The sequence below is a fragment of the Passer domesticus genome, chromosome 22 (genome assembly GCF_036417665.1).
Source record: "Passer domesticus isolate bPasDom1 chromosome 22, bPasDom1.hap1, whole genome shotgun sequence".
Lineage (NCBI taxonomy): Eukaryota > Metazoa > Chordata > Aves > Passeriformes > Passeridae > Passer > Passer domesticus.
The window spans coordinates 6,195,783-6,223,201 of record NC_087495.1 but is presented as its reverse complement, the minus strand read 5'-3'; the positions used below and the strand labels follow the sequence as shown (position 1 = coordinate 6,223,201).

The 27,419-nt window shown below is 49.1% G+C and overlaps 1 protein-coding gene across 3 annotated transcripts; it reads left to right on the top strand.

Moving 5' to 3' along the window:
- The first annotated feature begins 312 nt into the window (after positions 1-312).
- On the top strand, positions 313-25,552 carry VWA1 (von Willebrand factor A domain containing 1). 3 transcript variants are annotated; one of them, XM_064397186.1, is made up of 7 exons: positions 313-1,250; positions 7,489-8,052; positions 15,196-15,474; positions 17,308-17,580; positions 19,268-19,419; positions 21,734-21,851; positions 25,358-25,552. In XM_064397186.1, the coding sequence occupies exons 1-7, from the start codon at positions 1,178-1,180 to the stop codon at positions 25,405-25,407; spliced, it is 1,509 nt and encodes a 502-aa protein (XP_064253256.1). In that variant the 5' UTR covers positions 313-1,177; the 3' UTR covers positions 25,408-25,552. The 3 variants fall into 3 exon arrangements, with proteins under 3 accessions (XP_064253256.1, XP_064253258.1, XP_064253257.1); XM_064397187.1 differs by lacking the exon at positions 313-1,250 and adding an exon at positions 3,829-3,968; XM_064397188.1 differs by lacking the exon at positions 19,268-19,419 and having other exon boundaries at positions 314-1,250; positions 25,358-25,537.
- The last annotated feature ends 1,867 nt before the right edge of the window (positions 25,553-27,419 follow it).

Genomic DNA, 27,419 nt, shown 5'->3' with positions numbered 1-27,419 from the left:
CTCCCGTGAGCCCTTCCCCACCCCCCTGAGCCCTTCCCCACCCCCCCGAGCCCTTCCCCACCTCCCCTGAGCCCTTCCCCACCCCTGTGAGCCCTTCCCCACCTCCCCTGAGCCCTTCCCCACCCCCCTGAGCCCTTCCCCACCCCCTGAGCCCTTCCCCACTCCCTTGAGCCCTTCCCCACCTCCTGTGAGCCCTTCCCCACTCCCCTGAGCCCTTCCCCACCCCCCCGAGCCCCGGCGGACCGAGCCCGGTGTCCCCAGCCCGGGACGCTCCTCCCGGAGGATTGGCCAATATCCCAGGGCAGGGCAGCTCCGCAGCCTGTCCCACTCTTCCTTTCTTTAGAAACGCCTTTTTCCTTCTTCCAGCTCATTCCGCTCCGGCACAGCTTTGGATTTCTCGCCGCTTTTCTTTCCTTTTTTAATTTTTTTTCTTTTTTTTTTTTTTTTTTTCCCTGTAGTTACTGGCTTGCTGCCAGCACCTCGCAGGGCCAAAGTTTTATTACCTAAAATTTTATTACCTAAATTTTTATTATCTAAATTTTTATTATCTAAATTTTTATTATTTGAATTTTTAATACCTAAAATTTTAATACCTGAATTTTTAATACCTGAATTTTTAATACCTGAATTTTTAATACCTAGATTTTAATACCTGAATTTTTATTATCTAAATTTTAATACTTAAATTTTTAATACCTGAATTTTTAATATCTAAATTTTTAATACCTTAATTTTTTATTATTTAAATTTTTAATACCTAAATTTAATTATCTGAATTTTATTACCTAAATTTTTTAATACCTACATTTTTAATACCTGAATTTTTAATACCTGAATTTTTATTATCTACATTTTTATTACCTAAATTTTTTTTATTTAAATTTTTATTATTTAATTTTTTAACACCTCAATTTTTATTATCTGCGGGAACACACTTTTCAAACCCAGCCCACGGACCAAGCCCCGCTGCTGGCTCTGGGAGCACGAGCAGCAGGAGCTGTCGGGATGGATTTATGGCTTTAAAAGGAGCGCAGGGGCAGGAAGGAAAATCCCCCGCAGGAGCCGCAGCTCGCAGCGCAGCCCGGCATGGCTCGGGAGCCGCGCCGTGCCTGAGCTCGGCACTTCCCTGAGCGCCACGGGTGGATTTGGGGCGTTCCGGCCAGCAGCAGGCTCGGCGATGTTGGCCAAGGTGATTTTTTCCCTTTTTCTGTGGCTGCGGGTCGCTGCGGGGCAGGACACACCTGAGCCAGGTGAGTGCCGGGAGGGGCCGGGCGCTGCTTTTCCTCGTTTTTCCCTCCTGTTCTCCTCAAAAAAACCTTTTTCAGGGTAAAAGCTGAGCCTGCGGGGCTGCTTTAGGTACAAGAAACAAACCCTGCCCGCAATTGCTGCTGAGAAAGTCGATTTTTGTGTTGTTAGTTTGTTTGTTCGCGGTGGGGGAGAGGGAATCGCTCGGAAATGTGCGGAGCTCGGGGCGATCCTGCGGGAAATCCTCGCTGGGGGCGCTGAGGGCGGAATCAGCGCGGGATCGCTGGAACCCGATCGCTGCGGCTTCGATCGGCTTTGTGCGGGGAAGGGCAGCGGGGCAGGGAGGGACGGGTCCGTGGATGATCCATGGATGATCCATGGATGGATTCCGGGCAGGACTCACCCCTCAGCGGTGCCTGAGCTGCTGCAGTCAGCCTGTCCTGCTGTGCAGGAGGTTCTGTGCCTCCAGGGATGGTTCTGTTGGTTCTGTGCCTCCAGGGATGGTTCTGTTTGGTTCTGTGCCTGCAGGAATGGTTCTGTTCAGTTCTGTGGCTCCAGGGATGGTTCTGTTGGTTCTGTGCCTGCCGGGGTGGTTCTGTTTGGTTCTGTGCCTGCAGGAATGGTTCTGTTCAGTTCTGTGGCTCCAGGGATGGTTCTGTTGGTTCTGTGCCTGCCGGGGTGGTTCTGTTTGTTCAGTTCTGTGCTTGTAGAGATGGTTCTGTTCAGTTCTGTGCCTGCAGGGATGGTTCTGTTGGTTTGGTTCTGTTGGTTCTGTTCGGTTCTGTAGCTCCAGGGATGGTTCTGTTGGGTTTCCAGAGCACTGGGAGCTGCAGTCTCCAGTCTGCCTGGCCAGGAGCCCTCAGCCAGGGCAGCCGGGTGTGACAGGGCTGCTGGGTGTGACAGGGCTGCTGGGGACAGCGAGGCTGGGCTGGGGCTCTGAGCCCTCACGGGGAGCTGCCTCTGTCCCTCAGTGTCCCATTGGGGTCTGTCCCACTGGATTCTGTCCCTCACAGTCCCAGGGTGGCTTCTGTCCCTCAGTGTCCCACTGGGTTCTGTCCCTCAGTGTCCCATTGGGGTCTGTCCCACTGGATTCTGTCCCTCACAGTCCCAGGGTGGCTTCTGTCCCTCAGTGTCCCACTGGGTTCTGTCCCTCAGTGTCCCATTGGGGTCTTCCCACTGGATTCTGTCCCTCACAGGGAGCTGGGCTCTGTCCCTCAGTGTTCCTCAACATCCCAGGCTGGATTTTGTCCCTCAGTGTCCCATTGGGCTCTGTCCCACTGGATTCTGTCCCTCACAGTCCCAGGGTGGCTTCTGTCCCTCAGTGTCCCATTGGGCTCTGTCCCTCAGTGTGCCAGGCTGGATTTTGTCACTCAGTGTCCCTGGGTGGTTGCTCTCCCTCAGTGTCCCAGCTGGATTCTGTCCCTCAGTGTCCCATTGGGGTCTTCCCACTGGATTCTGTCCCTCACAGGGAGCTGGGTTCTGTCCCTCAGTGTCCCACTGGGTTTCTGTCCCTCAGTGTCCCACTGGGTTTCTGTCCCTCAGTGTCCCGGGGTGGTTTCTGTCCCTCAGTTTCCCTGCTGGATTCTGTCCCTCAGTTTCCCTGCTGGATTTTGTCCCTCAGTGTCCCAGGGTGGTTTCTGTCCCTCAGTGTCCCGGGGTGGTTTCTGTCCCTCAGTGTCCCACTGGGGCAGGAGCGCTGCTGCAGCTCCTGGCCTTGTCCCAGCACTCCCAGTCTACCCAGGCAGCAGCAATTCCCATTGTCCTGCCCCCTGCCACCCTGGGAGCCCGTGGCATTGTCCCAACCCGTGGCATTTCCCAGCCCGGGCTCTGAACAATGCTCAGGCCTTCAGGGGCCGTGACAAAGGCAGCCTTGGCATTCCAGAAGGGCTGTGCCCTGCTCCAGAGGCAGGGAGTGGGTGTGGGATGAGCTGGGTGTGGGGCTGAGCTGGGTTTGGGGCTGAGCTGAGTTAGAGTTGATCAGTGTTAGGGGCTGAGCTGGGTTAGGATGAGCTGGGTTTGGGGATTGAGCTGGGTTTGGGGATTGAGCTGGGTTAGGGGATGAGCTGGGTGTGGGGCTGAGCTGGGTGTGGGGCTGAGCTGGGTTAGGGGATGAGCTGGGTGTGGGGCTGAGCTGGGTGTGGGGCTGAGCTGGGTTAGGGGATGAGCTGGGTGTGGGGCTGAGCTGGGTTTGGGGCTGAGCTGGGTTTGGGGCTGAGCTGGGTTTGGGATGAGCTGGGTTTGGGGCTGAGCTGGGTTAGGGGCTGAGCTGGGTTTGGGATGAGCTGGGTTTGGGGCTGAGCTGGGTTTGGGGCTGAGCTGGGTTTGGGGATTGAGCTGGGTTTGGGGATTGAGCTGGGTTTGGGGATTGAGCTGGGTTTGGGGATTGAGCTGGGTTTGGGGATTGAGCTGGGTTTGGGGATTGAGCTGGGTTTGGGGCTGAGCTGGGTTAGGATGAGCTGGGTTTGGGGATTGAGCTGGGTTTAGGATTGATCAGTGTTTGGGGATTGAGCTGGGTTTGGGGATGAGCTAGGTTTGGGGATGAGCTGGGTTAGGATTGATCAGAGTTTGGGCTGAGCTGTGTTTGGGCTGAGCTGCCTTTGGCCTGTCCCCTCTGGACAGCAGATGCCATCCCAGCCTGGCACAGCTCCTGTCCCGAGGGGCTGTGCTGCCGTGCCACGGGCGCGGGGACAGGAACACTTCACCCATGGAGAAGAAGGAAGAAGGTAAATAAGGTCAGCCAGCCTCCACCCTAAAACCTCCATCTCCCTTCATATTTATTTCTATATTCTAAAACCCCAAACTCTACGTTTTCCACCCGTGACATTACACACTTCTGACCAACCCCACGCCCACAACCCCAGTGCTGTCATTCCATTTTGGAGCCCTTCTCCACAGCCCCAGGCCAGTGCAGTGCTCTCCTGTGGGTCTGCACCTTTAAGCACAGAAGGTTTAAAACCAGGCTTCCAGCACAAGCCGTGAAAGAAGACAAGGGTGGGATGTCAAAGCCAGTTAACCCAGACAGGAGATGATCCTGGCTGGCTGAGAGAGCCCCAGGAGCCCCAGGGCTGTGTAAATCAGAGCGTGGGGAGCCCGGCCAGCGGATGTCTCCTGTCAGCATCCCGGCAAGCCCGGCCAGCTGCTTTCCTGCTGGAAAAGCCAGCAGGCAGCGTTGTGTTTCCATGGTGACGTTCTGCTTCCCAAATCCAACCTTCAAAACACTCCAGAGCCCGGGGCATCCACCCAGGGCCGGGCAGGAGCTGCTGGTGTCCCTGTCACACCCGGGCTCCAGCAGAGCACATCTGCACTTCCCCCGGCACTGCAGGAGGCAGGGAGTTTCTTGTGGGTGCCCCTTTCCCTCCAAACCCCCCCCAAAAAATGAGAAATCCTCACCTGGCACCCGGCCAGGCCGTCTGGAGCGAGGGAAGGGCCTGAGAGCAGCAGCTGCCTGCAAAGCAGGGATGTGCCGGTGCCAAAGCTGTGCAGCCCCACCTCTGGCACCGATGGCATGTTTGTGCTGGATGCAGCACGGGGCAGGAGGAAGGATGAGGGAACTGGAGCTGCAGGGCAGGGTGATTTCAGTGTCTGCTTGCTTTGTGAGCCTTGCCACGCTCCCGATGGGGGCAGAGCCTTTCTCTCCGTTTTTTTTTCTTTTTTAATGGATTCTTTCTGCTGAACAGGAGGAATTTGTTTCCATCTCATGAGTGTTACAGAGGGAAGGGGTTTGAATGAAGGAGAAGCTTTCTGCTTGGCCCACAGAGGGTTTCTTTAGCCCCAAAACACCGCCCTGCCCTTCAGCTGCTGGTTTTGTTAACCACTTGTGGTTAACCGAGGCAGAGCCCTGTGGGGTCAGCCTGGGGCTCTCCCTAATTAACAGCAATGAGTAATGGGGAAAACCAGCACTTAAGGGATGTGAGTGTGAAGCCCCACTCCCTTGGTGCCCCAGAGCTGCAGGGGACAGACAGAAGGACACGGCTGTGACTCCTCAAACCTTTGTTTTATGGGGGTTAACCCAAAAGGACACGGCTGTGACTGCCCTTTGTTTTTTGGGGGTTAACCCCAAAGGACACGGCTGTGACTCCTCAAACCTTTGTTTTTTGGGGGTTAGCCCAAAAGGACACGGCTGTGACTGCCCTGTGTTTTTTGGGGTTTCACACAAAAGGACACACCTGTGACTCCCCAAACCTTTGTGCTTTTGGGGTTTCATACAAAAGGACATGGCTGTGACTGCCCTTTGTTTTTTGGGGTTTCACCCAAAATGATATGGCTGTGACTCCCCAAACCCTTGTTCTTTTGTGGTTTAACCCAAAAGGACACGGCTGTGACTCCCCAAACCTTTGTTCTTTTGGGGTTTCATACAAAAGAACATGGCTGTGACTGCCCTTTGTTTTTTGGGGTTTCACCCCAAAGGACACAGTTGTGACTCCCCAAACCTTTGTTCTTTTGGGGTTTCATACAAAAGAACATGGCTGTGACTGCCCTTTGTTTTTTGGGGTTTCACCCCAAAGGACACAGCTCTGACTCCCCAAACCTTTGTTTTTTGGGGTTTAACCCAAAAGGACACTGCTGTGACTCCCCAAATGATTGGTTTTTTGGGGTTTAACCCAAAAGGACACAGCTCTGACTCCTCTTTGCTCTTTGGGGTGTCACACCGGTGCTCACCCAGCCGTTCCCCACGCAGGTAGCTCTGGCAGCAGTGGGATTTCTGCTCCCTCGGTGAATTCCCAGCTCCCCTCCCTGCCTGTGCACATGACCCCGCTGTTTACTGCTGCAGGAACGTCCTTTGGCCCCCGATCCCTGCCCTGCCAGGGCCAGACGCTTTCCCAGCTGCTCCTTGCAACACTTGGGGATTGAGGGACGCTTCCAGAGCAGCGAGGAGCCGAGGGCAGGAACAGCCCCGTGCTGCCAGGAGCTCTCCCCGTGTGCTGCCAGCCAAACCAGGGGCTTGTGCTCCCTCCAGCAGAGGGGAGAGCCCAGGCTGGAGCCAGCAGAGCCCTGCTGGAATGCCCCTGGGAGCTCTGGAGGGGGTGGCAGGGGCCTCTGGGGTCACAGCCCAGCTCTGCTGGGTGGTGTGGTGATTCCTGGGCTCCACTTTGGTTTCCTGCCCGGCTCTGAGCTGCAGGGGGGTGTGTGTGGCTTGGGTGAGCTGTGCTGGGTCACACAGGGCTGGCCAGGATCCAGCTGGGCTGCAGGGCACGGAGTCAGGGAATGATTGGGGTTGGAGGGACCTTAAATCCCATCCCGTCCCACCCTTGCCATGGCAGGGACACCTTCCACTGCCCCAGGCTGCTCCAAGCCCTGTCCAGCCTGGCCTTGGGCACTGCCAGGGATCCAGGGGCTGCTCTGGGCCTCATTTGGGGAATTCCTCGTTGGGAATTTCTCCTAATATCCCACCCAAGCCACCACCCTCATTTGGGGAATTCCTCGTTGGGAATTTCTCCTAATATCCCACCCAAGCCACCACCCTCATCTGGGGAATTCCTCATTGGGAATTTCTCCTAATATCCCACCCAAGCCACCACCCTCATTTGGGAAATTCCTCATTAGGAATTTCTCCTAATATCCCACCTAAGCCACCACCCTCATTTGGGGAATTCCTCATTAGGAATTTCTCCGACTATCCCACCTCATTTGGGAATTTCTCCATGGGAATTTCTCCCAATACCCACCTAAGCCTCCCCCTGTCAGTCTGAAGCCATCCCCCTCACCCTGTCACACCGTGTCACACCAATAGTTACTCCCAGGTAAATTTAACTCTCTCCATTCCTGGTCTCTCCTGCTGCTCCAGGAGATCCCTCGTGCCTCTCCCATCTCTCCAGCTCCTCTCCCTGAACCCTGGGGTTTGTTGCTATAAAGTGTGACACAGCACAAATCACCCAGACCCCACCAGAAGGGTGTGAGAGAGGGATTTATTACAGCAACACGTCGATTTTATAGTTTTTCCAGATATTTACATTTACCTAACAGAAACATCCATAATAAGAAAGAAACAAAGCTCCTAATAGGCAGCCAGGGAGCCAGGTCATTTTGTGAGCCAGCCAAGGTCTGTATTTTTAAGTTTCCCTCTTCTGTCACGTTGCCACAGTGATGGCCTTGATGTGTTCCTTGAGAGAGGGAAAGCCCCGTATCTATCTCCAGGAAGCCTTCTCTGGCTCACAAGAACAGCACGAAATGTCTTTCCCCCAGGTGCCTGTGCAGGTTTTGGGTTGCCAGCACCCCCTAATGCTGCTCCTTGTCCCCTGCCAGGTCCCCAGCCGTCCGCCTCCAACAGCGAGGGCGACCTCCTCTTCCTGCTGGACAGCTCCGCCAGCGTCTCCCACTACGAGTTCTCCAAGGTCAAGGAATTCATGTGGGACCTCCTGCGCCCCCTCACCTTCGGCCCCAGGGACGTGCAGACCAGCATCATCCACATCAGCACCACTCCCACCATGGAGTTCCCCTTCGACCGGCACGCGAGCGGCGGCGCCCTGCGCAGAGCCATCGGCGGCACGCGGCAGCGGATGGGCGACACCAACACGGGCAGAGCCCTGTCCTACGCCAGGGAAAAGCTCTTCAGCGGCCAGGCCGGCGCCCGCCCAGACGTGCCCAAGGTGCTGGTGTGGGTGACGGACGGCTTCTCCACGGATGACATCTCGGAGCCCATGCAGCTGCTGAAGGACATGGGCGTCACCGTGTTCATCGTCAGCACCGGCCGCGGGAACTTCCTGGAGCTGTCGGCGGCTGCCAGCCAGCCCTCGGACAAACACCTGCACTTTGTGGATGTGGACGACCTGCCCATCATCACCGAGGAGCTCAGGGATGCCATCCTAGGTAGGCTGGTCTTGCTCAGATGGGGGATGCCTGTCAGAAGCCAGGACGTCGCTCTGGGTGCCCTGGGTGGCTCCAGCCCCGGGCGGGGGAATCCTGGCAGGAAACCCAAGACACTCGAGTTGTCGTTTTATTGCAAAAGTTTCGTGTTGTTATCTCCTTATCACTAAAGTTGGTGTGGTTTGGTGGGCAGCTCCTCAGAGCACTGACTCTCTGTTCCTCACCCAGCAGCCAGCTGACCCCAGTTCCTCACAACCCATTTTTTACAGCACTCTTCTTCTTACTGGGGGCCTGTTGAAGTCAGGCCTGCTCCTAAGCTTTGCTAATTGCAGCTGCAACTCCTTAGGGGTGAGACTGCTCTCTGCACTGTCTTTATTTCCTTATATTCTATCCCCCCCCCACACACTTGGGATTTAGATTTTAACCCATGGAGCAAATTACCAACCTTGTGTGAAGTCACAAAAGTTTAAGTGGAATGATAATGAATTCATCACAGGGTGAAAAGTGGAATTTTGGGGATTTTACTATAGGGCTCTAGGTGGCAAGATGGAGGGATTTGGGCATTGTCTTGTCCTTCTTCCTTCTTCTTCCTTCTTCTTCCTTCCTCTTCCTTCCTCTTCCTTCCTCTTCCTTCCTCTTCCTTCCTCTTCCTTCCTCTTCCTTCCTCTTCCTTCCTCTTCCTTCCTCTTCCTTCCTCTTCCTTCCTCTTCCTTCCTCTTCCTTCCTCTTCCTTCCTCTTCCTTCCTCTTCCTTCCTCTTCCTTCCTCTTCCTTCCTCTTCCTTCTTCTTCCCAGCCTCCATTTTCTGGGTGATGTTGGCTCTGTGGGGTGGGCAGTGGGAGAATCCCCCAAATCCCACGCTCATCCTGACCCCAAAGCCCTGCCCTGGCAAATTGTGGGGCTTGCCCACCGTGCCACAGGTCCAAACCAAGGCTTCTGGGAGGTCTGGGACAAATATTTGCCCTTGGAATATTTGAGAGAGTGGGACAGATTCCCTTCAGTGAGCTGGAGTTGTGCTTGTGAGGAGCTCAGCTGGGAATGAGGAACTCAGGCAGCAAAATATCTGAATTCCTTAAAACCCCACAAGTCTTTGAAATGAGTCATGCAGGTCAGGCATCTGCACACCCCAGGCAGAGCACGAAAATGCCCCCACCTGCACGGGCTGTTAACCAAAGGTTTCCCAAACAGGAGTGAATTCACCTCAGCAAGATCGTGGACACAAAGTGCCTGAGCCCCCGAGCTGATTTTCACGTTCAGGTTGATTTTTATTATTTTTTTCTCTCAAAAGTTCCTGTCTCTGTGCCAGCTGACGGAGGAACACAAACGTGTTGAGCACATCTGAAATGGGATGTGTGTCCCTGGCAAGGATTTGGTCCTGTCAGCTCCCTCCAACTCTTGTTTAGGATAAATCTGACTCCCTGAAATATTCCACCAGGGGCTGAGACCTCCAACTCCTGCAGTTGTTCTCCTAGCAAACACAATTCAGGACGGTGCCTGCTGTCAGCATTGAGGCTATAGGAAAGGAATGTTTTTGTTCCATAAATCCCCTGTTCTGACGTGCTCCACATCTGCCAGATCCTGGGCCTGACTCGGCCAGCACAGCCTCGGGAAGAGCAGCCCAGCCCTGCCCCAGCAGCCAAGTGTTACCTCTGTGCTCCTCAGGGGGCTGGGAGGGGGAGTGCCGCTGGGAATGCCGCTGGGAATGCCAGTGGGAGTGCCACTGGGAATGCCACTGGGAATGTCACTGGGAATGTCACTGGGAGTGCCACTGGGAGTGCCACTGGGAGTGCCACTGGGAATGTCACTGGGAGTGCCACTGGGAATGCCACTGGGAGTGCCAGTGGGAGTGCCAGTGGGAGTGCCAGTGGGAATGCCACTGGGAATGCCACTGGGAGTGCCACTGGGAATGCCAGTGGGAATGCCACTGGGAATGCCACTGGGAGTGCCACTGGGAATGCCACTGGGAGTGCCAGTGGGAATGCCACTGGGAGTGCCACTGGGAATGCCGCTGGGAGTGCCACTGGGAGTGCCACTGGGAGTGCCACTGGGAGTGCCACTGGGAATGCCACTGGGAATGCCTTGCTGCCAGAGCTACCTGCAGGGAGCACCAGTGGGAAACCCCAAATGGGCAAAGGGGACTCACAGCCATGTCCTTTTGTGTGAAACCCCAAAAGAACAAAGGTTTGGGGAGTCACAGCTGTGTCCTTTTGTGTGAAACCCCAAAAGCACAAAGCTTTGGAGAGTCACAGCCATGTCCTATGGGGTTAAACCCCAAAAGAGCAAAGCTTTCGGGAGTCACAGCCGTGTCCTTTGGGGTTAAACCCCAAAAGGGCAAAGGGGACTCACAGCCATGTCCTTTTGGGTGAAACCCCAAAAGAACAAAGGTTTGGGGACTCACAGCCGTGTCCTTTTGGGTGAAACCCCAAAATACAAAGGCTTAGGAAGTCAGAGCCATGTCCTTTTGTGTGAAACCACAAAAGAACAAAGCTTTGGAGAGTCACAGCCGTGTCCTTTGGGGTTAAACCCCAAAAGAACAAAGGGCAGTCACAGCTGTGTCCTTTTGGGTAAAACTCCAAAAGAACAAAGGTTTGGGGAGTCACAGCCGTGTCCTTTTGGGTGAAACCCCAAAAGAGCAAAGCTTTGAGGAGTCACAGCCGTGTCCTTTGGGGTTAAACCCCAAAAGAACAAAGGAGATCATAAAACCTGCCTGAGGGCAGCATTCTGTGAACCCAGCAGGTCCAAAACCTCCTGGGCTGGGATTTTACTGCCAGGTGAGATTCCCACACGGATCCAGGGCTTGCAAAGTGCCAGATTTTGGTCACACCACCTGATTTCACCTTAATAAAGCCCCTTAAGTCCATGCTGCCTGCCTGGAGGAGGCAGCCCTCAGCCAGCACCCCTCCTGGCATGGCAGGGACAGGCAGGAATTCATTAATTCCAGCTCTGGAATGGCCCAGACTGGTTTAATTATCACTTATCTTCATCTCCTGCTACTGTTAAAAAAAAAAAAAACCAACAAAAAATACAAAAAAAAAAAAAACCAACAAAAAAAAAAAATAAACCAAAACCAAAACCAGTGGAGGCTTTTGGAGAGGCACAAACAAGCTTTGTCAAGAGCTGCTCTCCTCCCTCCACCTCCTCTCCAGGAATGTGTCCTGCCTGCTCCACAGAAATTCCAAACCCAGCCTCGCTGCCAAGCTGCTGCAGCCTCAGGTGGGCTGAGGAGCCTCAGCCTCCCCAGGGGCACGTGGTGGAGCTGAAATGGCTCCAGAGCTGCTGCTGCTGCTCTGGGAGGGGGCAGGACAGGGCTGGGGGTGTTCACTGCCTGTTGTTCCTCGGCCCATGCAGGAATTCTGCAGAATGCAGCTGTGGCACAGCTGGCTCCTGGCAGGCACCCACGCCCTTCCCAGAGGGGAGGGAAGGTTCTCAGGCTGTGCAGGAGCTCAGGTTCCTGCTGCTGCATCTCAGATCTGCCCAAAGCGTGGCATTTGGTGCTCTCCTGCTGGGGAAGGACCCTCTTGGTTGTGAAACCAGGGCATTCCTCCGAGGTGACATCAGCCCAGTGCCTGCAGCCACTTGCTCCGTGCTCAGCTAAGCTGAGGCTGCTGCCTCCTTCCAGCCTCTGGCAGCCAGGCTTTGCAGGAGCCGGCGTGCCCTGAGCATCCCCACATCCCACACGTGCTCAGGGCAGGGCATTTCTCACCCAAAACCTCTCCTGGGCGAGCCCTGCTGCAGGGAAGGCTGTGAGCTCTGCTGGTCTCACCTGGAGCTGAGTCCGGGCAGGTGAGCACACCTCAGGCCCTGCAGGTGGACACGGGAAATCCCCCCTCCCAGAATCAGCACATGTCCCCTCTCACCTCAAACACAACCAGAACACACAAGGGGTTTGTCCCAAATCCCAGCTGCAGCTTCCCAGACCCAGTTTAGGACAGGTTCTTCTGCAGCCAGGCAGGAGATCCTGTCCCAGTCTGAGAAACTGCAGGAGAACCTGTCCTAATCTGAGAAACTGCAGGAGAACCTGTCCCAATCTGAGAAACTGCAGGAGAACCTGTCCCAATCTGAGAAACTGCAGGAGATCCTGTCCTAATCTGGGTCTGAGAAACTCCAGGAAATCCTGTCCCAATCTGAGAAACTGCAGGAGATCCTGTCCTAATCTGGGTCTGAGAAACTCCAGGAGATCCTGTCCTCATCTGAGAAACTCCAGGAAATCCTGTCCCAATCTGAGAAACTCCAGGAGATCCTGTCCCAATCTGGGTCTGAGAAACTCCAGGAGATCCTGTCCCAATCTGAGAAACTGCAGGAGATCCTGTCCTAATCTGGGTCTGACAAACTCCAGGAGATCCTGTCCCAATCTGGGTTTGAAAAACTGCAGGAGATCCTGTCCTAATCTGAGAAATTGGAAGAGAACCTGTCCTCATCTGAGGAACTCCAGGAGATCCTGTCCCAATCTGGGTCTGCGAAGCTGCAGCTGGGATTTTTTTGGGGACAAATCTGTGCTTTCTTGCTGCTCTTGCTGCTGTTTTTTTCTCACCCTCATCATGAACCCAGCAGCATTCCTGCAGGTCTGACCCTGGTCTCTCCAGAGCTCGTAGGGCAAAGTCTGGAGGAGGAGGGAAAGTGTCACCAGCTGAGTGTCACCAGGCAGGCACTGTACAGTACAGGATATTAATTATTATTAATTATTATTAATTATTATTTATTATTATTAATTATTGCTGCCTCTCTCTAGGAGCAGAGGGGCTGGGAAACACATTTTTGGATTTTTTGATCCAGAGATGGGGCAACTGAGAGGTGTTTGAAAAGTTTTTATTCTATTTTCAGTCTCATGTGAAGGGTGAGACAATACAGATGTTCTAATTCATGCTATTACAATCGGGAGTTAACTATTTCTTAATTATAGCACATTATAAGTGTTTTTTTGGTTTATTAGATTTAGCTGCACCATGTTGTAAATGTTTTAAAGCAAATCATCTAAAATTCCCCCTTGTGGGCCCTACTACAATGCATCTTTCATAGTTCTGTTCCTCCAAAGTGCCTAATCTTTTTTGTAAGGTCATCTTTTGAAACTTGGTTTCTGGTTTCACTTCTCTCTCCACAATGCCTGTCCTGTCCCACGGCATTTCTAAACCAGCATTTCTTATCTCCAGGTTTGCACTGTGTGAGCCTTCTGTCTGGCCTGGAGAACTCTCTATAAATCCTCACAACTGTGGGCATTTATTTCTTTATTCTCTGTGCTTTATTGCCCTTTTTTATACGCTGAAGGCTTGCAGGGCTCTGGCAACAAGGGGCAGAGCTGTTTGCTGCGGGCTTCCTGCCCTTTGATCCACGGTGTCCCAGCTCACTTATTTCCATTCCCTGAGCTTTTGGCAGGATTTTTGGCAGCGCTGACACCTTTCCTGTGCTCCCTGCTCCTTCGTGGCTCGGCCCCTGGGGTTTGTGGGGCTCCCAAAAAGGGGGCAGTGCCCCAGGAGCCGTGGGTGGGATGGATGGGATGGGGTGGGATGGGATGGATGGGGTGGGGTGGGATGGGGTGGGATGGGGTGGGATGGGCACAGAGCAGGGAAATGTTCAGGCCTGCCTGCCTGGGAGAGCCAGGGAACAGCTCAGAGGAAAAACTGAGGCTGTTTCATTTGGTACAGAGGAGTTGGCAGGGCTCGGAGGAGGAGAGCTGATCCTCCCCCAGCCAAAGGACGAGTCTGGGAGGGAAAAGCAGCCCCAGCTTGCAGCTTTTGGGAGGAATTCTGTGCAATGGGAGACAGTGAGAGCTGCCTGGAGTGCTCTGTGAGTGCCTGAGCAGGAGCTGGAAGGTTTTTTATGAGGATTTAGGGGCACTTCAATGCTCAGGGTGCTCTTAGAAATCCTTTAAAAACACAAGAGATCTCCACGTCACTCCCCTGGAGTTAGAAACAAAGTCCTGTGTGTTTGTGCCTCTCTGCAAGAGCAGAGAACGCTGGAATTGTGCCCAAAATGGGCAGGTCAGAAGGGTCAAGGAGCTGGGGGAGCTGCCCAGCACCACCAGAGGGATTTGTGCCTGGTGTTTGTGGTCTGGAGCCTCAAAGAGAAGCAGTGACCATCCCTGGGTGTGTTCAGCAAAGCCTGGTGTGGCACTGGGTGCCAGGGTTCAGCTGAGGAGTTGGGGCTGGGTTGGACTCCATGGTCTTTAAGGTCTCTTCCAGCCTGGGGATTCTGAGAATTTGGAAAAATTCTGTGAATTTGGGGGAATTTTGGGAATTCCCAGGAACCGGGGAGGTGCTGGAGTCCCCATCCCTGGATGTGGCACTGGGTGCCAGGGTTGAGCTGAGGTGTTGGGGCTGGGTTGGACCCGATGATCTTTAAGGTCTCTTCCAACCCAGAGATTCTGTGAATTCTGTAATTGTGTGAATTCTGTGGTTCTGTACTTGCGTGACTCGGGGCCAGGGAGAGGTGAGGTGGCACAAGAGGGCTCTGAGTGTTGAATGTCACCGAACAAGGGAGCTCTGTGAGCCCTGCAGGGGCTGGGTCCAGCTGGCTCAGCAGGGCTGGCACTGCCCACGGGCTGCCCTTTCCTCCTGGGCACCGGGCACCGCCCAGAGCAGGGAGAGATGGGGAAATGGAGAGATGGGGAAATAATGGAGAAATGGAGAAATAATGGAGAAATAATGGGGAAATGGGGAAATGGGGAAATGGAGAGATGGAGAGATGGGGAAATAATGGAGAGATGGGGAAATGGAGAAATGGAGAGATGAGGAAATAATGGAGAAATGGAGAAATAATGGAGAAATAATGGAGAAATAATGGGGAAATGGAGAGATGGAGAGATGGGGAAATAATGGAGAAATGGAGAAATAATGGAGAAATAATGAAATGGGGAGATGGAGAGATGGGGAAATAATGGAGAAATGGAGAAATAATGGAGAAATAATGGGGAAATGGGGAAATAATGGAGAAATGGAGAAATAATGAAGAAATAATGGGGAAATGGAGAGATGGAGAGATGGGGAGATGGGGAAATGGAGAGATGGGGAAATGGAGAAATGGGGAAATCCAACACCACACCTCAGTGACTTCAGCGGTGCTGCCAGCTGCACCCCTGACCCCACAGGGCTGGGCCTGCAGGTGCCCCGTGCGCTGATGCCAGCAGTGATTCCTGTCCCTGTCTCTCTTCCAGATGTCATCCGAGCCAACCGGCTCCACGCCACCGACGTCACCTCCAGCAGCTTCCGCCTGGTGTGGCCCCAGCTGCTGTCCCAGGACAGCGGCTTCTACAGCCTGCAGTACGCCCCCCGAGGGGACCCCGCAGGGACCAGGACCCTGCAGGTGTCGGGGGCCCTCAGCAGCCTCCTGCTCACCAGCCTGGCGCCAGAAACCACCTACGAGGTGGCTCTGACCCCCGAGTCCAACGTGCACTACTTCCCCGCCCAGAGAACCAGGGTCACCACTCTGCCAGGTACTGCGGGCATGGATGGGCACTGGGGACAAGGACAGGACCCCGTGCCCCACCTGGGGCTCCCACCTTCTGCTCTGTGGAGAAAGAACCATGGGGATATGGCAGGAGAAGGACTGTGAGGATATTGCAGGAGAAGGATCTGTGAGGATATTGCAGGAGAAGGATCCCTGAGGATATTGCAGGAGAAGGATCCCTGAGAATATTGCAGGAGAAGGATCCCTGAGGATATTGCAGGAGAAGGATCTGTGGGGATATTGCAGGAGAAGGATCCCTGAGGATATTGCAGGAGAAGGACCTGTGAGGATATTGCAGGAGAAGGATCTGTGAGGATATTGCAGGAGAAGGATCCCTGAGGATATTGCAGGAGAAGGATCCCTGAGGATATTGCAGGAGAAGGATCTGTGGGGATATTGCAGGAGAAGGATCCCTGAGGATATTGCAGGAGAAGGACTGTGAGGGTATTGCAGGAGAAGGATCCGTGAGGATATTGCAGGAGAAGGATCCCTGAGGATATTGCAGGAGAAGGATCCCTGAGGATATTGCAGGAGAAGGATCCCTGAGGATATTGCAGGAGAAGGATCCGTGAGGATATTGCAGGAGAAGGATCCGTGAGGATATTGCAGGAGAAGGACTGTGAGGATATTGCAGGAGAAGGATCCCTGAGGATATGGCAGGAGAAGGACCCATCAAGGTATTGCAGGAGAAGGAAAAGTCTTGCTCTTATCAGGACTCGGGAGTGAGGAGCTCAGGGGATGGCAGAGCTCAGGGTGTGGGAGGTGACTGCCACAGAAATGAAGGATTTTATGCTGGTGCCAGGGCAAAGTTAAGATAGAGGATGCTGGAATGACCCAAGGCAAGTCTGGGGTTGAGAGGGGAAGAACTCGGAGAGGATCAGCCTCTCTGTGAGAAAATAACTCAGATTTTATTGGGGGGCAGCCTGCAGAAATGGGACAAACTGAAAAACTGGGCTGGGGTGGCAAAGTCAAGGTGGACTTGTACACAATGTTAATTTTCTGCATGCAAGAACAGTTCTGGCTGAAAGGCTGAGAAACCCTCTGGGCTGAGCTGTGTGATGAGCATCAACATCTGCTTGCTGGGTTGATTTCAGTTCCACTGGGTTGATTTCAATCCCACTGGGCTGATTTCAGTTCCACTGGGCTGATTTCAGTTCCACTGGGCTGATTTTAATTCTATTGGGTTGATTTCAATTTCTTGATGGGTTGATTTGAATTCCTTGATGGGTTGATTTTAATTCCTTGCTGGGATGATTTTAATTCCACTGCGTTGATTTTAATCCAGTGGGTTGATTTTAATTCCTTGCTGGGTTGATTTTAATTCCACTGGGTTGATTTCAATTCCACTGGGTTGATTTCAATTCCTTGCTGGGTTGATTTTAATTCCACTGGGTTGATTTCAATTCCTTGCTGGGTTGATTTGAATTCCACTGGGTTGGTTTCAATTCCGCTGGGTTGATTTCAATTTCACTGGGTTGATTTCAGTTTCACTGGGTTGATCTGAATTCCTTCCTGGGTTGATTTCAATTCCACTGGGTTGATTTGAATTCCTTGCTGGGATGATTTTAATTCCACTGCGTTGATTTCAATTCCTTGCTGGGTTGATTTTAATTCCTTGCTGGGTTGATTTCAATTCCTTGCTGGGTTGATTTGAATTCCACTGGGTTGATTTCAATTCCACTGGGTTGATTTCAATTCCACTGGGTTGATTTCAGTTCCTTGCTGGCTTGATTTGAATTCCACACCCGTGAAGCCCAAGACGTTGCAGCTCAATAATGCTCACTAAACCCTCATTCTCACCTCTCCCCGTTGCTTCCAGAGGAAACCAGCCCAGTTCAGGTTCTCATCTCAGACTCTGGACCCCACAGCTTCCACGTCAGCTGGGCTCCCGTGCTGGACAGCGTGGCCACCTACCAGGTGCTGTACGGGCCGCTGCCAGGGAACTCAGCCGAGCTGCTGCAGGTGGATGGGGGGCACAACGGCACCCTGGTGGAGCACCTGGCACCCAACACCACCTACCTGGTGACAGTCACTGCCGTCTACAGATCGGGGAGGGAGAAATCCCTGTCGGCCAAGGCCTGCACCCAGGAAGGTGAGGAGGGCAAGTGGCAGCACCAGGAGTGTCCCAGAGGGGCACCTGCCTCGGGGTGAGCCCAGAATCCAGCCCTGGTGGATTTTTATTGTTCAGGATCCACTATTTTATTATTCAGAATGCAGCCCCTGGATGGATTTTTATTATTCAGGATCCACTATTTTATTATTCAGAATCCAGCCCTGGGTGGATTTTTGTTGTTCAGGATCCAGTATTTTATTATTCAGAATCCAGCCCTGGTGGATTTTTATTGTTCAGGATCCACTATTTTATTATTCAGAATGCAGCCCCTGGATGGATTTTTGTTATTCAGGATCCAGTATTTTATTATTCAGAATGCAGCCCCTGGGTGGATTTTTGTTGTTCAGGATCCAGTATTTTATTACTCAGAATCCATCCCTGGGTGGATTTTTGTTGTTCAGGATCCAGTATTTTATTATTCAGAATCCAGCCCTGGGTGGATTTTTGTTATTCAGAATCCAGTATTTTATTATTCAGAATCCAGCCCCTAGGTGAATTTTTGTTACTCAGGATCCAGTATTTTATTATTCAGAATAATAAATATTCTGAATATTTATTCCCCTGGGGTGGGGAAGCTGCATGAGCAGCTCTGGATGTGTAGCAGATGTGTCAGGGCTGGAAGGGAGTCACACACACAGTGCCAGCTGTTGATGGGGCTGGCACCCCTGCAGATCCCAGAATCTCCCTAAAGGAGGAAGAAAAGTGCCTTTCCTGACTCTGTGCCTGTTCCTTGGGGTGATTTGGATTACAAGGGTCGGAGTTGATGAAGTTAATGAGCAGAAGCTTGTGCTCTGTGGAGAGGAACGCGTGAGGACATTGCAGGAGGCAAAGTCTGGCTCTTATCAGGAGTGAGGAGCTCAGGGGATGGCAGAGCTCAGGGTGTGGGAGGTGACTGCCAGAGAAATGAAGGATTTTATGCTGGTGCCAGGGCAAAGTTAAGGATTAATTAGTCTGAGCTCAGAATTCACAGAATCCCCAGGCTGGAAGAGACCTTCAAGACCACAGAGTCCAACCCAGCCCTGACACCTCAGCTAAACCCTGGCACCCAGTGCCACACCCAGGGATGGTGACTCCAGCACCTCCCCGGTTCCTGGGAATTCCCAAAATTCCCCCAAATTCACAGAATTCACAGAATTCAGATTCCCCAGGCTGGAAGAGACCTTCAAGACCATGGAGTCCAACCCAGCCCCAACTCAACCCGGGCCCCCAGTGCCACACACAGGGATGGTGACTCCAGCACCTCCCTGGTTCCTGGGAATTCCCAAAATTCCCCCAAATTCACAGAATCCCCAGGCTGGAAAAGACCTTAAAGACCATGGAGTCCAACCCAGCCCCAACTCAACCCTGGCCCCCAGTGCCACACCCAGGCTTTGTTAAACCCACCCAGGGATGGTGGCTCCAGCACCTCCCTGGGCAGCCATTCCAGAACTTTATCACCTTTCTATAAAAAACTTCATCACCCTTTCTGTGAAAAACTTCATCACCTTTCCACAAAGAACTCTTCCCAACACCCAGCCCGTATTTCCCGCGGTGCAGCCCGAGCACAGCCTCCCAGCAGGCGATGCAGAGCAGGTTTCCCCCGGTTTTCCCCCGGTTTTCCCCCTCCACCCGGGGAGCAGCGATGCCTCGGGCCCATCCCCGGCGCTCACGCGGCTTTTCCCCGCAGAGGGCTCCGGGGTGAGGCACCTGCGCCTGGAGAAGGCGGGGCCCGGCAGCCTGAGGGCGTCCTGGGCCGCTGCGGACGGGGCCGTGCTCGGCTACCGGGTGCGCTGCCGGCGGCGGAGCGGCGCCGCCTCCGAGCTCCGCGTGCCCCCGCAGGTGCGTGGAGAGATGTGTAGTGTAGTGCTGGGGTTTGAAATGTTACATGGAGTTTATGGGTGTGGGGTCATAAGGATATATTTATTATTTATATTTAGTTTATGTTTATATTTATATTTATATTTATATTTATATTTATATTTATATTTATATTTATCTATTATATTTATATTTATACTTTTATATTTATATTTATATATTTATATTTATATATTTATATATTTATATTTATATTTATATTTATATTTATATTTATGTTTATGTTTATGTTTATGTTTATATTTATGTTTATGTTTCTATTTATGTTTCTATTTATGTTTATATTTATATTTATATTTATATTTATATTTATATTTATATTTATACGTATCTATTATATTTATATTTATATATTTATATTTATATATTTATATTTATATTTATATTTATATTTATATTTATATTTATGTTTATGTTTATGTTTATATTTATGTTTATATTTATGTTTATGTTTATATTTCTATTTATGTTTCTATTTATATTTATATTTATATTTATATTTATATTTATATTTATAATTATATTTATACGTATCTATTATATTTATATTTATACTTTTATATTTATATTTATATATTTCTATTTATATATTTATATATTTATATTTATATTTATATTTATATTTATATTTATATTTATATTTATGTTTATGTTTATGTTTATATTTATGTTTATATTTATGTTTATGTTTATATTTCTATTTATGTTTCTATTTCTATTTATATTTATATTTATATTTATGTTTATGTTTATGTTTATATTTATATTTATGTTTATGTTTATGTTTATGCATATATTTATATTTATATTTATATTTATATTTATATTTATATTTATATTTATATTTGTATTTATATTTATATTTATATTTATAGAGAGTTTTATATATATATGTCTATATATAAATATAGAGTTGTTCTTTATTAAACTTTTTCCATTTTTCCTCTGTGCTCCTTATCTCCTTTGTCCTTTATTAAGCTTTTCCCATTTTTCTCTGTGCTCCTTCTCTCCTATTGCCCTTTATTAAACTTTTCCCATTTTTCTCTGTGCTCCTTGTCTCCTGTTGTCTTTATGAAACTTTTTACATTTTTTGCTCTGTGCTCCTTCTCTCATTTGTCCTTTACTAACCTTTTCCCATTTTTCTCTGTGCTCCTTCTCTCCTATTGTCCTTTACTAAACTTTTCCCATTTTTCTCTGTGCTCCTTGTCTCCTATTGGCCTTTATAAACTTTTCCCATTTTTCTCTGTGCTCCTTGTTTCCTTTGTCCTTTACTAAACTTTTCCCATTTTTCTCTGTGCTCTTTCTCTTCTTTGCCCTTTATAAACTTTTCCCATTTTTTGCCCTGTGCTATTTCTCTCCTTTGTCCTTTATAGCCTTTTCCCATTTTTCTCTGTGCTCCTTCTCTCACTTGTCCTTCACTAAACTTTTCCCATTTTTCTCTGTGCTCCTTCTCTCACTTGTCCTTCACTAAACTTTTCCCATTTTTCTCTGTGCTCCTTGTCTCCTTTGTCCTTTATAAACTTTTCCCATTTCTGTTCTGTCCTCCTTCTCTCACTTGTCCTTCACTAAACTTTTCCCATTTTTTGCCCTGTGCTATTTCTCTCCTTTTGTCCTTTACCAAACTTTTCCCATTTTTTGCCCTGTGCTATTTCTCTCCTTTGTCCTTTATAACCTTTTCCTATTTTTCTCTGTGCTCCTTGTCTCCTTTTGCCCTTTATAACCTTTTCCCATTTTTCTCTGTGCTCCTTCTCTCCTTTGCCCTTTATAAACTTTTCCCATTTTTGCCCCGTGCTATTTCTCTCCTTTGCCCTTTATAACCTTTTCCCATTTTTGCTCTGTGCTCCTTCTCTCCTATTGTCTTTACCAAACTTTTCCCATTTTTTGCCCCGTGCTATTTCTCTCCTTTGCCCTTTATAACCTTTTCCCATTTTTGCCCTGTGCTATTTCTCTCCTTTGTCCTTTATAACCTTTTCCCATTTTTGCCCCGTGCTATTTCTCTCCTTTTGTCCTTTACCAAACTTTTCCCATTTTTTGCCCCGTGCTATTTCTCTCCTTTGCCCTTTATAACCTTTCCCATTTTTGCCCCGTGCTATTTCTCTCCTTTGCCCTTTATAACCTTTCCCATTTCCACAGCAGGCTGATAACACCCTCTGCACACACCAGCCCGTTCTTCGCCCCTCGCCCAGGAGCACCCCAACTATGGATTTTTTTTCTCTCCCTTACTTCATCCCTCATGAAAACTGACCGGAATCCTTTGTCTCCCCGTGCTTGGCAGGTGCACAGCGTGCTGCTGGGCGGCGTGCCCGCGGGCAGCAGGGCCAGGGTGTGCGTGCAGCCCGTGTACCGCAGCCAGCCTGGCAGGAGGCTCTGCCGCAGCGTGCCCAGGCAGCCAGGTGAGCTCAGCCCATCCCTGCAGCTGGGAGAGGGATTTTGGTCTTCAGAGAAACAGGATTGGTGGCTATAAAGTTGTTTATTACATGAATACTTCGGTTGTTTACTGCATGAATACAGCAGTTGTTTATTGCGTGGTGACATCAGCCCCAAAGGCGAAGGATGCAGAGAGTTGAAGTGCAGGCTAAAAAGCGTTCTGGCATTGATGCCTTGTGTGGGCTGAGCTGGAGCAGAGGCTGGAGAGTTACAGAATATTGTCTGCTCAGCATCAGCACTGCACGTCGAGGGCTGGGCATTAGGGCAAAGCAGCAGCTTGGGATTAGGAGGAGAAATCTGGGAGATGGGGAGAGGAAAACACACTGCAACCTGAGCAGCAGCTCCTTGGAAATATTTGGAGTGATGCCTTGGGAAAGGTCCTAGAACAGACTAGGCTGAGTTAAAGAATAAAGCAGGGATTTATGAAAAGGATCTCCTCCATGGAGCCACCTTGGGCAGCACAAGAGCCCAGCCAGGGCTGCACCCAAGGTGAACCAGAATGGTCCCAAAATGAACCCAAGGGGAACCAAAATAGTCCCAAAATGAGCCCGAGATGAACCAAAATAGTCCCAAAATGAGCCCGAGATGAACCAAAATGGTCCCAAAATGAACCCAAGGGGAACCAAAATAGTCCCAAAATGAGCCCGAGATGAACCAAAATGGTCCCAAAATGAGCCTGAGATGAACCCAAATGGTCCCAAAATGAACCCAAGATGAACCCAAATGGTCCCAAAATGCTCACGGGGTCTCTCCCTGGGCTCAGCCCTGCTCCATGTGCAGGTTGCAGTTCAGTGTCCAATCCCAGCTGCAGCCCCTGCAGTCCCATCCTTGTTTTTCCCTCTCCAGCCCACGGGGTTTGTGCTCCTGGGCTGAGATTTGGGTCATTTGTCCTTGGTGCCCAGCTGGAGCAGGAATTGTTTTGTCTCCCTGCTCTGTGCACAGAGCTCACCATCCCCTGGTGTGAACCCACACCCACACACTAAAGCAGCTCAGAATGTGAAAAATAGAAAAGCCAAAACCTGAGGCATCAGCACAGAGTCCCAGTGCTCCAAGCAGAAGCAGCTGGCAGAAGCCACTGTCACTTCTCTTGCACCCTAATACAAGGGGATTTTATTCATAAATCATCCAATCAGCTAAAAACCCAACTCTAAAGCATTTTTCTGAGTTTAATTCCAATGTGGGAAAGTAGTGTCAGTTCTTACAGAAAATTTACACACATAGTTCTATTTGTTCTATCTAGAAATGTAATTATGTCTGGAGCCAAGTTGATTTTGTGAAAGGGAGCACTACTGAAGTTTAAACTTTAGGCTTTAGGGCTTTTTACTCTCTTAAGGGACTTAAAATATAGTTCTACTTACTTAAAATGCAAACTTACACTCCTGGTGTGTGCCTTAACAGATTTCAGTTTCTCTAAAGGCTCCAATTCCAGCCCTGCATTCTTTCTCTCTCTGCGGGGTTTCTGTTTCATGAATTCCAAAACCACAGAGGAGCCCCAGGGCTGGGATATTCTGAGCTCATCACCGCTCTTCCTTCACCACTGACTGACCAAAATTGGGCTTTTCCCCCTGATTTTAGGAGTAAGACTCCTCCTAGTGGAGTTTATTGCAGGCAGGAGAAAAGGGAGTACAGTGAGACAGCTCTGGAGCCACTTTGGGGTAACTGGGGTGGGAACACTGCTAAAAGTGCCGTGAAAAATCATTTGGGGCCCTGGTTGTCCTTCACTTGGCAGGGGACAGGTAAAAATTAAAGTAATTTATAAAAAAACAACATTTCTTTCTTCCCTCTGCTGCCCAGAAACCACTTTCTGTCGTGGGCATTGAAGGATCCCTGACAGGATGGAGTAAAACAAATAAAAACTACTAAATAAATCTCTTTTTTTTCCAGCTAGGGGCTGCAGTGAGGGCAAAAATGTGGGAATAAAGCACATGGGACTCAGTTTTCTTCGTGGTGGAAAAGCTCTTTCTTATTATTCTTATTATTCTTATTATTCTTATTATTCAGACCTCGTGTGGGACTCCGGTTTGTTAGTGGTTTCCTTGCCAATTCCATGATTAATTATTAAAAGTTGTTAAGCTGCATGGATGGTCACTCAAATTCTCAGTGTCCGCGTGCTGGGAAGGTTGTTGATGAAAAATAATTGTCATTTTTCTATCGAAGGGTGTAAAAGCAGTTTATACAGGTGCGAGTTGTTTGTTTAGGCAGGAATAGATTGTTTTGTTAATGAGCTGCTCACACCAGGATTGCTTTCACATGGGAACTAACTCGGCTTAGAAGAAATAAGAGTCCAGCCAGAGCAGGTCTGATTTTATGAGGCTTTTCTTTATCATTTTTCTACCTTGCAGCAACATTAAAATGCTGTATTTTTAAGGCATTAAATACAGCATAGAAATACATTTATTTATTAAATTTATTATCTGAATATTATTTTACACTATATTTATTATTATTAATGTAATTATTGATTCTCTTAATTAATTAATATTATTTAAATAAATGTATTTATTTATGCATTTAATCAATAAATACATTTATTATATAAATATCTTTAATAATCTATTATTTATTATTTATTTAATTATTAGTTTCCTTTCTTAATATTACGTAAATATTAAATAAGTAAATAAATTTATTTATTAACATTTATTTCTGCATTTAATGCATACAACTAAGGGGTGAGATCTGTGGCTCAGATGTGGTCAATGACTGGCTAAAGCTGACATTTTTATACCTTGTGCTCTGACACGTTTATTCCCTTTATTCTGCCATTTTTATTCCTTTTATCCTGCCATTTTTATTCCTTCTATTCTGCCATTTTTATTCCTTCTATTCTGCCATTTTTATTCCTTATATTCTGACATTTTATTCCTTTTATCCTGCCATTTTTATTGCTTATATTCTGCCATTTTTATTCCTTATATCCTGCCATTTTTATTCCTTCTATTCTGCCATTTTTATTCCTTCTATTCTGCCATTTTTATTCCTTCTATTCTGACATTTTTATTCCTTATATTCTGACATTTTATTCCTTCTATTCTGCCATTTTTATTCCTTATATTCTTCCATTTTTATTCCTTATATTCTGCCATTTTTATTCCTTCTAGTCTGCCATTTTTATTCCTTCTATTCTGCCATTTTTATTCCTTCTAGTCTGCCATTTTTATTCCTTCTAGTCTGCCATTTTTATTCCTTATAGTCTGCCATTTTTATTCCTTTTATTCTGCCATTTTTATTCTTATAGTCTGCCATTTTTATTCCTTATATTCTTCCATTTTTATTCCTTATATTCTGCCATTTTTATTCCTTATATTCTTCCATTTTTATTCCTTTTATCCTGCCATTTTTTTCCTTATATTCTGCCATTTTTATTGCTTATATTCTGCCATTTTTATTCCTTCTATTCTGACATTTTTATTCCTTTTATTCTTCCATTTTTATTCCTCCTCCTGACATTTTTATTCCTTTGTCCCTGCAGCCACAGAGGCCCAAGGATACAGGCACAGAGAGCGTGACAGGCTGCAGTGAGCTGACCCCCAGCACAGCAAAGGCCTTGAACGGACAAAAATGTGGACAAAAAAAGGAGAAACCAGGGCGGGAAGAAGCTCACCTCCCAGGCTGTGCTGTCCCTGGAGGCGTCCTGCTTGTCCAGCAGGGTTTGAAGGCTTGGCCTGGCTGATGGAGCAGCCAGAGTGACAAAAGATGCCCAAAGTGTCCCCATTTTGTGCCCAGCGAGGCGGAGTGGTGCAGCCCCGCTGTTGCTTGCTTGCTGCCCGTTCTGTTTGTTCCAGGTTTATTTTTGCTGCTCGGGAGCACAGTCAGGACTTGGGGTTCATCTCAGAGAAAGATGAAATCTTGCTGGCCAAATCCATTGCTGAGTGCAGCCCCTTCCCTGCAGGGAGCCTGGAAGGAACGAGAGAGCAGGAACCCCAAAATCCTGGGAGAGCTTCCCTGCAGGAGCAGCCCGGACAAAACCACCCAAAGCACTTCTTTCTGCTCCTGTGCCCCTGCCTGGATCATTGCTCTGGCATTCCTGCACCAAATGGGAGTGCTGCTGTCCTCGTGGGGATTAATTAGCCCGTCCTGTGACTAATTACAGGCAATAAGTCTCCAGCACTGTCACTGCGCTCTGAACACACGCAGCACATCTCTGCTGTCTTGTCTGGGGCTTCCACCCAGTGCTAAGCTTGAGCTGCACTTAAAAATCAATGTTTTTAAGGCAGAAGAGTAAATCTGATTATTTCCCTTTGCCCCTAAGCTTGAACTCGCTGTCTCTAAGCTGCTCTGGAAAAGCGAGCTGGGAAAAAAAATTAAAATTAATTATAAATACCTAGTGACCAAGCAAATGGTTTCAAAGTTCAGGGCTGTAAAGAAATGTAGATATTTCTGTGCCAAACCCCACCATCAGTGGGAACACCCTCCCTCAGTAACTCCTGCTCTATTTTAAATTTATTGCTTATTTGCCCTCCGTGCAGAACTGGGTTTTGAAGCAGTGCTGTTTGTGGGGAGCCCCACACAGCCCCCCAAACCCTTCTGAAAACAGCTTAAACCAGCTCCTTTTGGAGCTGGGAGGAATTTTATCCCTGACTTTGCCTCCTGAGAGCTGAATCCTTCATCTCCACCTTCCTGGATAATTTTTCCTTGGGCTGCCCTGCTCAGGAGAGAAGGGAGGTGAGTCATTCATTAACTCTGTAAAGAGATTTTTCACGTGATTTGTGTCCTCCCCTGGAATGTGCACTTGTCACTGATTAATCTCAGCGCTGAAAGGATGGCAAAGCCCCTGGAACTGCTCATGCAATAAAACAATTTTGTTTCTCCTCGCTGTAGGACAGAAATTAAGTTTGCACAACTCCCTGCATAGTTTATTAATGCATTAATTTTCATCCTCCAAGTTGTAACACACCCTTTTGAAGACAATTAAATATAAATACGAGAGCTACTGAATGGTTCCTTTGTGCTTGCTGGCAAATCTGTGGGGGTTTTTGGGGGGAAATTGTGGGTTTTGTTCCAGGAGTTGAAAAGCTGACATTCACAGAATCATAAAAGTTGGGAAAAACTGCTGAGATCACCCCGTTAAATCATAATTTTAAATGAAGTGCACGTTCTACCCGTGCCTGAATAGCCTGGTTTACTCCAAACTTTACCCCCATCCCTCAAAAAAATGTGTGGGAAATGTAAAAAACAGAAATATACTGGTCCTGATAAAGCCTCAGCTCCAGAAATGATTGTTTTACAGGGAGAGCCCCTGAAATTTTGGCAGATCTGGTAAATATTGGTGCTCAGGCACAGGGTGGGATTGTTGTTGTCCTGGACTCTGGTCCTTGTGGATCCCTTCCAGCTCAGGATATTCTGTGTTTCCATGGATCTCAGTGTGATTTTGAGAAGAAAAATGCACATTTAGAGAAAAAAATAAAAGCTCTGAAAGGTGTCCCTGGCCTGCTGCTGAGGGCTGGGCGTGCTCCAGGCGTGTTCTACATTTTACACATTTCAGGCTGCAGAATTCCACATGTTCCTGACTTTCACTGTGCTCCCCTTTCCTC

What these genes read in the sequence shown, in the direction of transcription:
- VWA1 (XM_064397186.1), top strand. Translation starts at nt 1,178, where the DNA reads ATGTTGGCCAAGGTGATTTTTTCCCTTTTTCTGTGGCTGCGGGTCGCT. An exon ending in GCTCAGGGATGCCATCCTAG is followed by an intron (nt 8,053 to 15,195) that starts GTAGGCTGGTCT and finishes TCTCTCTTCCAG; the next exon opens with ATGTCATCCGAGCCAACCGG. An exon ending in CAAGGCCTGCACCCAGGAAG is followed by an intron (nt 17,581 to 19,267) that starts GTGAGGAGGGCA and finishes TTTTCCCCGCAG; the next exon opens with AGGGCTCCGGGGTGAGGCAC.